At 49.3% G+C, this 13,280-nt stretch overlaps 1 protein-coding gene across 1 annotated transcript; it reads left to right on the top strand.

Moving 5' to 3' along the window:
• The first annotated feature begins 6,892 nt into the window (after positions 1-6,892).
• On the top strand, positions 6,893-9,216 carry myf6 (myogenic factor 6). The gene is made up of 3 exons (XM_076030054.1): positions 6,893-7,746; positions 8,572-8,659; positions 8,751-9,216. The coding sequence occupies exons 1-3, from the start codon at positions 7,129-7,131 to the stop codon at positions 8,858-8,860; spliced, it is 816 nt and encodes a 271-aa protein (XP_075886169.1). The 5' UTR covers positions 6,893-7,128; the 3' UTR covers positions 8,861-9,216.
• Positions 9,217-13,280: the final 4,064 nt, after the last annotated feature.

Genomic DNA, 13,280 nt, shown 5'->3' with positions numbered 1-13,280 from the left:
CATGTCATCGCCTCCATCGTCCTCGGCCGTCCGCCGCTATCTGTTGTTTCAGTGAAAGTCCCCGCATTTACCGATTATACAGCGCAGCGGCGCCCCTCTTCTCGCTCGTCAACGCCGGCATTCATCAATATCCTATTAGTTTCTCTTGGAGCCAGACAGTTTAACCCCCCCCCCACCACCACCACCACCACCTGCCCCCCCCCGACTCCTTCTGCCCCTCAGTGAAGAAAAAAAATAATCTGCTGTTTACGTTGTCAAAGGCTCCAATTTTGCTTGTAACCAAATGCGCTTTGTTCTGGGCTCCGGCGGGCTTATTATCGGCGGCCGTCGTTGCCATGGCCACAGTCGCACTCACCGACAATCAGACCCCCCCACCACCACCACCACCGCCGCCACCACCCTCGGTGTTATCGCTGGATTCATCCTCGAGTCCCAGAGGCGGCGTGATGTTAATGATAGTGACGCCCGTATCTGTTACAGGCTGCCACATCAAAGAGCGCACGTATTGGTGTGTGTGTGAGGATGGGGGATTCTTTTTTTTTTTTTTCTAATAATCCTCAGTGGGATTCAGTTTCCATCAAAAATGATTCCCCTCCCGACAACTTGACGCTGTTATTTTTTTTTTTTTTAAAGCGAGCAGTGGGAGTGAATCCCAGAGAGCCAGACTGACTGGGCTGCTCGGGGTCAATGATTCACCTCGCCGGGCCAGACCAGAGGTCTCCTATCTCCTGCCGCCGGGTCAAGGCCAGCGGCCTTGCTAAGTCTCCAGTCAGTGGACCCACCCCCGACACATGGATACCCGACAGCAAGTCGGCCTCTTTCATCCATCACTCTCCCGAACGAGGACAGAATCAATCAGAACGCTGCCGGCTAAATCATCGCTGGCTGTCAGGTGACAAGGTGCAGGATGGGTGGGAGTTATGGGGGCAGGGTTTGGGGGGTGGGGGGGGGGGGTGAGTCATGTAGTCAGTGTGCGCTACATCGTGGACCTGTTGACACGATTCGTTATGCGAGCAGCAGCTGCTCCTCGTCTCCGAAACGCCTTTTCCCCCCTCCGTTCAACTTATTATTGTTCTTTGCCTCCGTTTGCAGGAGCGACTCTTTAAGCCGCTCTGTCAGTCAGTGCGAGTCCATTTACAAAAAGGGTCGTTGGCCCTTTTATGGGCTTTGGGGTGGGGTAGCTATTGATATTGTCCCATCCTGGCCCATAATGCATTGGTGGGAGGTCATGGGGAGTTAGCCGGGCAGGCACCACCACCACCAGCACCACCACCACCACATCGCCCTGCTAATTGATGTACTTCAGCCGCCCGGCCCTCTTTGAACTGAATCCCTGCGTCTTCCTGGCCGAGGGAAGGCAGATGCCATCAGCGTTCAGCCCGGCCTTTGAAACTCAAGCCGCCCCTCGAATAAACCACCCTCCCCCCCCGAAAAAAGTCCAGAACCCGCAGCTCAGGCTCAGGGCACGAGTGAGAGGAGCCGCCTGTTAGCTCGCAGCTCCAGCGGGAGACAGACAGACAGACAGAGTCCAGGGGGAGTGCGGTGGCCAGGAGAGATTAGCTCTGTTTTTCCGGCCTCAGATGCTATCGGGATGTTAGCCACTGTGTGAGCACCCCACCGCCGCCACCACCACCCATCCCCGACTGTTTCGGCTCGATGCTGGAATTTAACCTTGGCTGGGCCCTCTGGAGGGATTCAGTTTTGTTTCGGCATCTGTTGCTGTTTTCTGCTTAAAAGGAATAAAAAACAAAAAATTCCGCCAGGAGGTAAATGTGTTTAATTTGCGACACGTCTCAATTTCCTCATTCCCAAGAAGCATCTCTTTCAATTAAGAAGTGATGTGCCAAATTTATTATTATTTTTCTTTACAGCGAATGAAACAGAGGGAGCCCAGAGAGGCGTGCAGAGAGAGACAGGTGCATGCTGGGATGGCTGAGCTGAGCACAAACACAGAGCAGAGCAGCAACAGTGCAAGACAGAAAAAGAAAAACGAAAGAGAGATAGAGAGCAAGGAATGATGTCGATAAAGCGTTCAGATCATATAGAGTGGGAATGTGACCTGCGTGACAGCTAAGTTGTTTTGGGAGTAACTAAGGGGGGGGGGCATGAGCACAGCAGCTCTTATTATGCAGGAGCGGCGGCGCACACAGGTAATAGCTGCACGGGTCTGAGTGTTTGCTTCAAAATCAATAAATGAGAAGCGACGCTTGAAACTCAATAGTTATAAAAAACATCCCAGAAAATATAAAAAGGAGATTTTTTCATGCTTCAAAAAAAAAAAAAAGAGACGGTCGATACATTTTTTTTTTCACCTTGCCCAAAGTTTTCAGCAGACACCCGTGTCTAAACGTCTGGCCCCTCCCACCGCAGAGGCTTTATTGAGATATGAGTGCCCGTTCCCAACTCGCCCGGCGGCACCTCCCTCTCTCTCTCTCTCTCTCGGCCGAGTCAATGGAGCGGAAACCCCCCGGCGGGGTCGAGGGGCCGTGATCCCCAGGTGAGGGATTGTCATCGGGCCCATGACCAGGGTACTTAACCCTTGATAGGCTAATTCATATCCCAGGTGTGGAGCTGCCCTACATGCGGCGAGCCAGTCACGCTCATCAGGCTCTCGAGCCTCAACAGCCCAGTGAGTGAGCGGCCCGTCTGCGGCAGGGGGTCCCATTAAGGAAGGGAGGGGGATGGGGGTGGGGGTGGGGGTGAAGGGGTGAGAGAAGCCCTGGAAGGACGGGGGTCGAGGGGAGGGGAGAGAAGGAGGGAGGAAGGAGAGGTCCTGCAGTTCATGTTCATTATCAGCAGTGGCGGTGACCCCGGCGTGTCAGCGCCGCTCCTAACTGGATCCCCCTCCTGACACTGGGAGGGGTGCGTGGGGGGTGGAGGTCACATGACAATGGGCAGCGCGCAGTGTGTGGTCGGTCGCGACGTCTGGATGGCACTGTGACCGAAACTTTTTTTTCTAAAAAAAAGTTTCTGTTGACAGCCTGCTGTGACAATCTGACTAGGCGGTCTCAGCTCAGGTCACTAACCCGGGAGATGTGTCAGTGCCCTTTGTGACATCACAAAGAGTTGATTTCCAGTACTATTAATAGTGCTTTTAATGATTTATCAAAGCCTTGTGATTATTTTTAAGATCGTAGATCTTCTTTTTTTTTTTTAATGGAGCCCTTGATGTTTCGGTGTCCACGCTCACGCTGTTGCACATCCTTCCCTTCGCTGCGCTGCTCTCCTCCGGCTTCTCTTCAATTATTCATTCAAGAACAACAAGTTTAAAGGCAGAAGGCGGCGACTCTTCCTGCCGAGTGGAATTCAAAGGCAGGATGCTGTTTTTTTTCTCTTCCTCTTGACTCTTTTAACTGTGGCTCAATGTTACCTGATTGATGTTGCAATGTTTCCCCCCTTTCACAGTCCAACTAACGCATTTATGAACTATAGCCACAGGGTTGTCTCCAAGACGTAAGCTGCCTCTTTTCCTCTGGCGGCAAAAAGCGAGGCGAACAGCCTCCAACTGTGTAGCGTAAATTGGTTTAAAGTTTTTCAACAGAAAAAAAGAGTTTTTGGAGGTGGAGGCCACTGAGCATGTTTCCCATCTGATTCGGGATTTGACTATCGAGCCGCATGCTCAGGCCTCTCGAGACGAGTATCTTCTGCCCGTCTCTGCTTGGGAGGAGCTCAACATCCTCCAGACGGGGCTGATTCTCCCTGACAGCTGAAGCCCCCCCCCCGCCCGACTCCAACTCTCCCCGCCCCCCACCGCCGTCCTCAACACTGACAGACGCTGACAGGGATTTACGGTCCGGTTCAGGATGTGCTGTAGCCCCGGGAAGAAGCAGAGTTCACTTCAGCAGCCTGCAGCAGCCTGCCAGGTGGCCAGTTGCGTGTCTGTTTTTCATATCTACTGTATTTTATTGATTTATTCACTGCGTTTGCATTGCGTCAGTCGGTGCGGCTCTGGCCTACACACCAGGTGGATGGTGGGATGAATTCAGGACACGTTCCGTCTGGCCGGCCGCGTCCCCTTCAACTGTCGCTGTCAGTGCTGCCAGAGCTGTTTTCTTTTTTGTTTTTTTTGTTTTTTATATGACAACAGTGGGATGCAAAAATCTATCTCACGCTCCACAGAACGCTCTCGGGAACCGGTGCCACCCACTCCGGGCGACACAATTCGCCACGCACCAAAGCGCACGCTCGCTCGCTTATCACTCGCCGCCGCGTGACAGGGCTCGCAACAAAGGGGACGGCGTTATGAAAAGCCCTCATTGTTCGCCACGAGTGGCTGCGCCCGAGGACGCCTCACTCCTGGCGCTACAGGCGGGACGATGAAAAAGGAAAAAAGCCTAAAAAAAGTCTAAAAATGTCACAGTACAAACAGGATCAATGTTATGCTAAAGTTCTGCCTGGAAAATGATCCACGATATGTGAAACATTTCTGCACAAGGTTGCAGACACTCGCACATCTTCACAGAATGGCACATTTGTGCATCCTTGAGTGCTGAATCATGCACGGTTGTAGAACTCTTTGTGTCTGTTTGGCTCTGGACCTTTGCACAGTAAAGCTCTGTGTCTGTGGAGCAGTGCAGAGCATCGGGTTTACTCACACTGCTGCACTTTCAATCCGCTGCAGTTCCTGCAAAAAAACAAAAACAACAAAAAGAAATCCAATCCACTGTCATTAAATCACCAGATTCATTGAGGAGAGAGCTCTGGGAAAATCCACTGGGTTTCCAGGCCCCTTCAAGATTTTTTTCTCTGGTCTTTGTATTATTCATGGGTGCTTACAAAAGAGTGTTGCCCTTTTTCTTAACTTGTACAATGTTAAGAGCAAATCAAGCCCAAATGAACAGTTCAACAGAGTGAAAGTTTGCCAAGCAACTCCACACGAAACGAGGTGCGTGACTCTTCAGCTGATCAAATTCGACTTTGCAAGTTTGGATAATGAAACAATTATAATTCTGCAACAGTCGGAACTTTCTAATATCTTTAATAGGATGCGTCGGCAGGAGGCTGCTGTGAATAATTCTTCCATCTCACTTGGCTGCTCTTAATAAGGTTGTGTGTAATCTTATGACGGGCTCCCAGTATATTATTATACATATTACCCAATTATGTCCTTTTCAATTTGGTGCGTGCATTCCGGGCAGCGTGGTGTCGACTGGTTGTCGTGTCGTAAAGGCTGATGAAAAACTGTAACGCACACCCACGACTCTTGGCCATACAGAGTGTGTGTGTGTGTGTGTGTGTGTGGTTGGGGTGGGGGGTGTGGGGGGGGGGGGTAAGGGTGAAGCACTGGGCTAAGAGCAGAAAACCCTTCTAGAACTGAACTGCAGCCATGCAAAAAAATAGGAATTCCTCGCATTCCCTCCGCTGAAGTTTTTCCGATTGTAGATCTTTCAAGAAAAGGAGCAGGAAGAACGGAAAAAAAAAAAAGAAAGGCGCCTCCGGCTGTACATCACATCATCATCACAGGCTTTTTATTGCTCGCATGAATGTGTGCCGCGAAGACGCCTCCAAGTGTGCCTATTTTTAACCCTCTCTCATCTCTGCACACATGTGTCTCCTGCGAGCTGCTTTGACGCTGCACATTCCGCGCTGGGGTTCTCCACGAGGTACAATGAGCCGCGCCGCTCGGCCCTCCGGGCTAAAACGGGCAACGCATATCTGGAGTGTGTGAGGGATCATGTGGCTTCAGTACACGGATCGCGGCTCATTCTTAATTACAGTTTAAAGCGGCCGCGTTGTGTGTGTGTGTGTGTGTGTGTGTGTGTGTGTGTGTGTGTGTGTGTGTAAACTTGCAGAGACGCTGATTCTTCTTTGCTGTTCCTTATTCCTGCTTAACACTCCGTTTGGATTTTAATGAATACTGAAGTGCGTCTGAGTGGGTGGATGCATGTAGGAAATGTTTTTTTTTTTACCTAGTGACAAAGAACTGACTTTCAGAATAGAGTTCATGGAGCTGTTAGGAAACACTGAGAGAAACAATTTAATATAGGACCTTTAAGCGCAGAAATGCAGCCCTCCAGGCTCACAGCAGCGGAGTTATTAACACACCGGCCAACCCCAGCGACATCAGGGAGAGCCAGCGCCTGCTGATAACCTTCTCGCTCCCCCCCTAAATGGCCCCTTTTCACACATGGGCGGCGATTTAAAAATGAAAACAGCGATGCCTGTGCCGTTTTAATTTCCCATAACCCGGCTGGGTCATAATTAAAAGGGGTGGTGGTGGTGGAGTTGGTTGTGGCTAGGGGCATCACAAAAAGAAACACACACACACACACACACAAAACAACCAAATATTTCGAGTTTCGAGGGCCGTTTGAATTTGATTTAAAAGAGTAACTAATTCAGTCGACTTTTTTTGGAGGCTTTGAATACAGATTTCAGTCGTAGAATGTTTTAAACCCCACACTCTCCGAAATTTCAACCAACTCTACTGGAAAATGCAGCAGTCAAATCAAACAAATCATGAGGCCGTTTTCCACCAAATGCAAACTTTGGCTACCTGTTGCAAATCCTGAGGTGACGTTTTCGATGCCTGCTGCTGCCACTGCTCATCTTAAAAGTACAGTGTGAAATTTCATGGGGGAAGCCCGGTGTTTGAGGAATCTTGCCTGACAGTGTGTTTTGTATTTAGGGCACCGTCAGGCAGGCTTCCTTAAAAAATGGCGGCGCAAGATGGCAGCTAACTAGGAGCAAGATCCTCAATGCTCACTGTATGTTTATATGAGAACCACTCTAAGGGTAGGAAAACCAAATGATTTTATTGTCCAGCAAGTAAACACTTTTATGAACTTATTAATTGGCAGTATGTTACGCTTTAACATATCGTTAGCCTAAAAGCATAATTGCCTAAGTCATTTTTGACTGAATAAAAATAGCAATGTGCTTGCTAAAAAATGTTTTTTCTTGTTTTCCGAAAACATTCAAATATGACTCAGGCGACTATGCTATTAGGCTAACGATATGTTACCTTTAATTTGGTGCTCTTATTTCCCAGTGGCTTGGAAAGACAAGGTGGTTTTGGCAGAGGGTGGGGGGCAGGAAAAGAGAGAGATGCTTTGGAGCTCGGCTGGATAGAGTTTCATGTTCTATATTTAAGTCCCGGTGACTTGTGGCACTGCTGCGGCGTTTTAAATGCCACAGTCCCCCCGCTGTCGCAACAGCGCGAGGGGCGAGAGAGGGAGAGCAGGCGGCCGCAGGAGCAGCAGCAACATGATGGACCTTTTCGAGACCAACCCTTACCTTTTCAACGAGCTGCGCTACTTGGAGGAGGGCGAGCATGGCGCCCTGCAGCACCTGGACATGCCCGGCGTGTCGCCGCTCTACAGCGGCAACGAGAGCCCGCTGTCGCCCGGCCACGGCGACAACAACAACGTGCCGTCGGAGGCCGGCGAGGCCGAAGGAGAGGGCGAGAGCAGCGGCAGCGAGGAGCACGTGCTGGCGCCGCCGGGCCTGCGCGCCCACTGCGAGGGCCAGTGCCTGGCGTGGGCGTGCAAGGTGTGCAAGCGCAAGTCGGCGCCCACCGACCGGCGCAAGGCGGCCACGCTGAGGGAGCGCCGGCGGCTCAAGAAGATCAACGAGGCCTTCGAGGCGCTCAAGCGCAAGACGGTGGCCAACCCCAGCCAGCGGCTGCCCAAGGTGGAGATCCTGCGCAGCGCCATCGGCTACATCGAGCGGCTGCAGGAGCTGCTGCACACGCTGGACGAGCAGGACAAGGCGGAGGAGGAGCAGCCGGGCGGCGCGCACGCCGGCGTAAGCAGTGCCGAATGAATGGGAGCCGGCGGGAGCGTTGCGGCGTCGGCGACAGCTGGACGCGTGTGCGAGAGCCCCTTGTGCAGGCTGTGGGGGAGGAAGGCAAAGAGGTGGCGGAGGGTTGAAAAGTCGGCCTGGGTTGCCGGTCAGCCAGAGTAGGTCATGGTTGTGATGATGAGAGGTCAAAATTAGAACCACACATCATAATTATGAAAATAACTAACGAACCAACTAAGAGCCGTCATCAGGTCTAAAAAGTCATATTTATTACAATTTGGCATGATTGTACTTGATTGTAATTGTAATTCCAATTCTATCTCAACATGTTGACTTTTCATGTCACAATTGTGACTCAAAATTTAATCTCTAAAGTTTGACTCATAGTGACTTAGCTTTCATCAGGGCCGTGGCTTCTACAGGTGGTTTCTCTGCTTTTCTTCCTCACAGACGAATGCATCTCGGTCAGAGGAATTTCATTTTATGCCTGTTTATTTTTCTCTGTGTTGTGATAAAAGAGAAAGAACATTGAAAACCTTTAGGGAGTGACGTCCCCACGGGTGCTCTCGGGGGCCATTATGATGTGTTTACGGCACTTGGAGGCGGCGGGAATGCGAGCGATCCTATTTTAGTCCTCACTAAAATGTTCTCCATTAGGACACACCTGTGCTCCTCTAATAATATCCCCCCTTTGTTTTATTTTTGTGCCTGGCAGCTTTGTCATATGGGCCCTTTTCTGGACGAGCCCAGTAAAATGTGTTTCGGATACGTTGTGATTTGTGTGCTTGTGTCTGTGTGTGTGTGTGTGTGTTTGTGTGTTTTGTGCAGAAGGCCACACATGATGACTGCCACTGGAAAAAAGCCACGGAGGCGTGGCCTGAGCATTCCACCGCGGCCATGATGAACCAGAGAGAAGGTGCATTGTGGGAAAGCCCCACTTGATGCTTGCCAACGGGGAGATGACGGGTCAGTAACGTCGAGTTTTTCCCTTTTTTTTTTGCCTCCAGGAAGCAGCGAGTCGTCGGCGTCCTCCAGCCTCCTGCGACTGTCCTCCATCGTGAACAGCATCACCAACGACCAGAAGGTCAACTTTGGCGAGGACGTCTCGCAAAACTGAAACAAAGCGGTTTTATATATATATATATATATATATATATATATATATATATATATTTATATATATATATATATACAGTATATGTAGTTTTTTTGTTTGTTTTTTTCTATCGTTTCCAATGTTCAATCCCTAAATTATTTCCAATCTACTGCAGCCACTGGTTTGTTTATTCGGAGCCATTTTACAGCATGAGTGATACATTTTTTTGTACATCTATTTTTTTGTAAGAGCGCTGTGTTAAAATGTATTTATTTTATATTGAGAAGTGGAAAAACTCCTAAGAAATAGAAGCTTGTATTGTATTTTGCAATGTGTACATAACTGACCGAGACAATAAAAAGCCACTTTTTTTCCAGTAATCTGCACGTCCGGGGCTCTTTGATGGCGGTGGAATTAATATTATTTTATCACGTTTCTCTTCTCTGCCAAAAAACACATTAAGGTTTAAATCCTCTCGGTGTATCAATTGCTCCTATAAAGAGTTGGAGGGGGAGAAGGGGGAGCGGGTTGTGGGGGACGGCGGGGGGGGGGAGGGCGAGAAAAAAAAACACACCCCAAAACAAAACAAACACGCAGCCTCCGTCCGGTCGGAGATCTGGCAGTGCTGCCAGCGTTCACGGCTGTTAGAGGTCCATAAAATCTGCCCTGGAATGGTTTCCCTGCCAGACTGCTGCTCTTTGTTCCGAGGGCTCTCCAGCGGGACTGATCCCACAGCAAGTAACCCGAGTCCCACTCCAAACGCCTCTCCGCTCCTCTCGCTGTCATGTGCTCGGGGGGGGGATGGAAGAGAGGAGTAGAAGTCGCTGCTGTTGGAATAACGACGCGTACGTACGAGCTCGAGAAGGCCGTAACACGAGGCCGCTGGCGCGGACGTCCCGCCTAGTGGTGTTTACTCCACAAACAGTGAGTGGGTGGGTGGGTGGGCAGGTGGGGTGGGTTCCTGGGTGCGTTTGTTGACAGCGTCGGGTCGGCCCTGCTTCTCCTCCCTCAGATCTGGGAACGACGCAAACGCCGCTGAAGGAAAGACGTGAACATGAAAATGCGCTGAAATGAGCCGTAGGCCCTGCCGGAACACTGGGACAGATGCATTTCATATTTTTATGCGTGTTTTATTTGACATGGTCATCACAAGTATATTAACACACACATGTCGCAGTGGACAGATCCGATGATTTGCTTTTGTGTTTTCAGCACATGGCAGCTTTTCTAAAAACACAGATTAAACAACAAGGTGAGAGGAAATAGATGAAAGCAGCAGCAATATTGTCCACAAAAAAACAATGACGTTAAAAGTCCATATGTATGCATATGAGAATTATTTTTCTTGCTTTTACTACTCTTTTAGCCCTCTGGTGAAAACATTTGTTTCAGTTAATAGTTCACTTTTTTTTTTTTTTTAAAAGGCGATACACCTTCTTTTTAGAAAACCCGTGAGGAAAAGTGGGTAATGTGTCGCCCCCCCCTTTCAGGAGAATGTTTTTCTCCTTTCAAAAAGCGGCGTTGAGTGAGCAGTCAAAGATGTCAAGGCGCTGCGGTGCTGGAGTGGGAGGCGTCTACCTAACATCAGTTTTCTTTTTTTCTCCCCGTCTGAAGCCAAAAGACTCTGAAAGGCCTCCTGGTTGGTTGTGGATGTCACAGAAAAGAATGAAGTCGCATTCCACCACATCTGTGTCTATCAGTGAGTGCCTGTATTAGAATCACGTCAGGCCCTTTGTCAAGGAGTTTGAGTCCAACTTGACCACCAAGACAGTGGGGTCATCCAGCTGCATGTCGACACAGTAACGTTGCTGTGCCCAAAGCGACTGTCTTATGTTGCGCCACTTTGCCCAATTAAACGCCGCTGAATATCCACGAGTCTTACGAGGTTCTTTTCAGCATAACGATCCATTTCATTAACCAAATCTCCAATTTTTTTCCTTCTCTTTCCTTTTCTTTTTTTCCCCCGTCTTGCAGGACCCAGACAGAAAGGCGATATCCTTTAAACCATAATGTGGTTTTAATGGGCTGCTTGCTCACTTTCCTCCAATCTGATAGCGCAGTCACTTCACTTCGCACTGCAGATGCAGGAGTTTACACCCTTCAACTGAGGACTCGGTGCAGCCCTGACTTCATTTCAATGTCATTTGCAACGCTTCCGTTTGTTGGCCGTTCACCGGTGGGTTTTTGGGGACTTCGATTTTGTTCATGTGCTTTCTGTGAACAAAAAAAATCAACTGTTTTCTGGCCAGAGAAACGGAATCCTGGCTTTTGTCTTTTTGACTTTAACGGGGGGATTTCGGCGTTACCGATGACACCATATAATAGTAATTTGGCAGTTAAGACGGCGCTCTTAAGAGTCGGAGCTGGTGAAAGGCGAGCCGGGCGCTGCTGGGATACAAGTCTGGACCCCCACCCCTCCCCACTGCCCCCCTCAATCCCTCCACTTCTCCAGACTTTTCCCCACTGAATACCCTGCGAGGAGAGCAGGAGGACTGGGCTCAGCCCGCCTGATGTGCACCTCGCTGCCAAACAAATGGCCTTGCCAATCAAAATGGGGCTTGTTTCACTAATTCTTTTTTTTTTTTTTTGGCGAGGGGAGAGGGCTAGGGAGGAGAGGACGAGCTTGGGGAGGAAGAAAAGAAAAAGACAAAGCAGGATTCCAAGGCTGCTTCCTGTTTACTCCGTTTTCCTTATGATTCTCTAAATAAAATGATATGGGACAGATGCAGGAGAGGCCTGTTTGTGGGCGCAGAAGGGTCGCTAGCTGCATTTCCATACCTCTAGAATTGCGTAAAACCTAAATATCGCAATCAAAAACTGCTCATGGAAACGCCTAAATTTAGAAAAAGCTCTCTAATATGGCTAAAAGGTTTTGATGCTCTCATGAGGTGGTTTTTCAGACGTATCCATATTGAGGTATATCAAAAAAGGTGTCATGGAAACACTTTTTTTTTTCGCATTTACACGTCTGCGGATGTGACGTACGGGGCCACGTGACCCAGTTCGCTTCAAGTGAAAATGACGCGTTGTGTTTGGACAGAGGAGGAGATGGAATATTTTTTATAAGTAATCAGAGAGAAAAATGATACAATCATTCTTGACAGCAAACAACAACAAAATGCAGATTTATCGCAAATTGTTTTGTCCTCCATCCTCCTCACAGTGTGGTCTCGTGGGACGGGATTTAACTGCAGTTATGCCTTATGTGCTTCACACCATTCAGTGGAAACACCTGCAAATCACAATTGTACTTTGTCGCTTTTATTTTGCAAACATCTGTGATGGAAACGGCTTCTGTTGCGTTGATAAATTGCCCCTGGGGCTTCTTCACTTGCTCCCAAATACAGCCGAAGCACGAGGCACTTGAGAAGAAATAAGGTTTTCAGACGTGAGGCTCGCGGACATAAAGGGGGTCACCCCGTGGCCCGCACTTAACTCTGCCTCTGACCCTTGAGAACAACAAGAAAGCAAAGCGGGAGCGCTCCCAGGGGAGGGAGCGCGGCGCCGAGCGAGGCCGCGCGCGCAAAATGCCCCCCCCCCCCCCTTCGGCTCGCGCCATGTGGCCGCGCCGATTTCCCAACCCCCGGCTTGCTCGATCATCAATCGGTTCGATCGCAGGTTTTCTCATCGCGCGCTGGCCGCGTCCGCGCGCGCCCCTTTGATCCTCCCAGCGGCCAGCGCGCGATGCCTTCTTCAGCTGTGGCCTGATCCGGAGCGCCGGGTGGTGGTGGTGGGTGGGAGCAGGTAGGAGCCGCTGCTGTTTTCTTAGGTGCGCCTCGTTCCCATGCACGGGCCAAACGCTTCGACACATTGTGAGAAATATCCGCATTGTATTCGCAGCGCGAGCTGCCGGCGACGTCATCAGCCGCCGACTGGTGGCCAGTGATTTATTGATTGATTGATTTTTGCGCGATTTGCGCTGCAAAAAACGTTTCGTTGTTATAGCAATAGAAGAAGCTCCCCCCCCATATAGACTACCAGTCAGAAGTTTGGACACATACTTCCGATTTAATGGTTTTTCTTTTATTTTCATGACTCTTCACATTGTAGATTGTCACTCAAGGCATCAATACTACAAACAACTAAAAAGTATGAAATAACTCAAACAAGTGTTATATTTTACATTATCTAGAAAAGCCACCCTTCATATAAATATATATATATATAACATGTCTCAGTCGTGTATTCAATGTCTGTGTCTACAGTGTAGAAAGTAGTAAAGATAAAGAAGAAACAGGTGTGTCCAGACTTTTGACTGGTAGTGTATGTATTGTTCTTATTTTAATAAGCACGAGGGGTTGAAAATACACAAATCACAACATTAGCAGCGACTGCAGCAAATTATCACGCAACACATGCACACAAAAACACCCACGTGCCAAGTTGTTTGTTTTATCCTCTGAAATCCCTGCGAGGCGACGGAACATCATGATGAAACTCC

This window comes from Nelusetta ayraudi, unplaced genomic scaffold (genome assembly GCF_046127955.1).
Source record: "Nelusetta ayraudi isolate G7.1 ecotype Tasmania unplaced genomic scaffold, CSIRO-AGI_Nayr_v1 ptg000027l, whole genome shotgun sequence".
Lineage (NCBI taxonomy): Eukaryota > Metazoa > Chordata > Actinopteri > Tetraodontiformes > Monacanthidae > Nelusetta > Nelusetta ayraudi.
Note: the sequence above shows the minus strand (reverse complement) of the source record. Positions and strands in the feature narration are given on the sequence as shown.

Excerpts from the sequence above, each read along its gene's own strand:
- myf6 (XM_076030054.1), top strand. The coding sequence starts at position 7,129 with ATGCCACAGTCCCCCCGCTGTCGCAACAGCGCGAGGGGCGAGAGAGGG. Across the intron at positions 7,747-8,571 it reads CGGGCGGCGCGCACGCCGGC|AAGGCCACACATGATGACTG; the intron begins GTAAGCAGTGCC and ends TGTTTTGTGCAG. Across the intron at positions 8,660-8,750 it reads CATGATGAACCAGAGAGAAG|GAAGCAGCGAGTCGTCGGCG; the intron begins GTGCATTGTGGG and ends TTTTGCCTCCAG.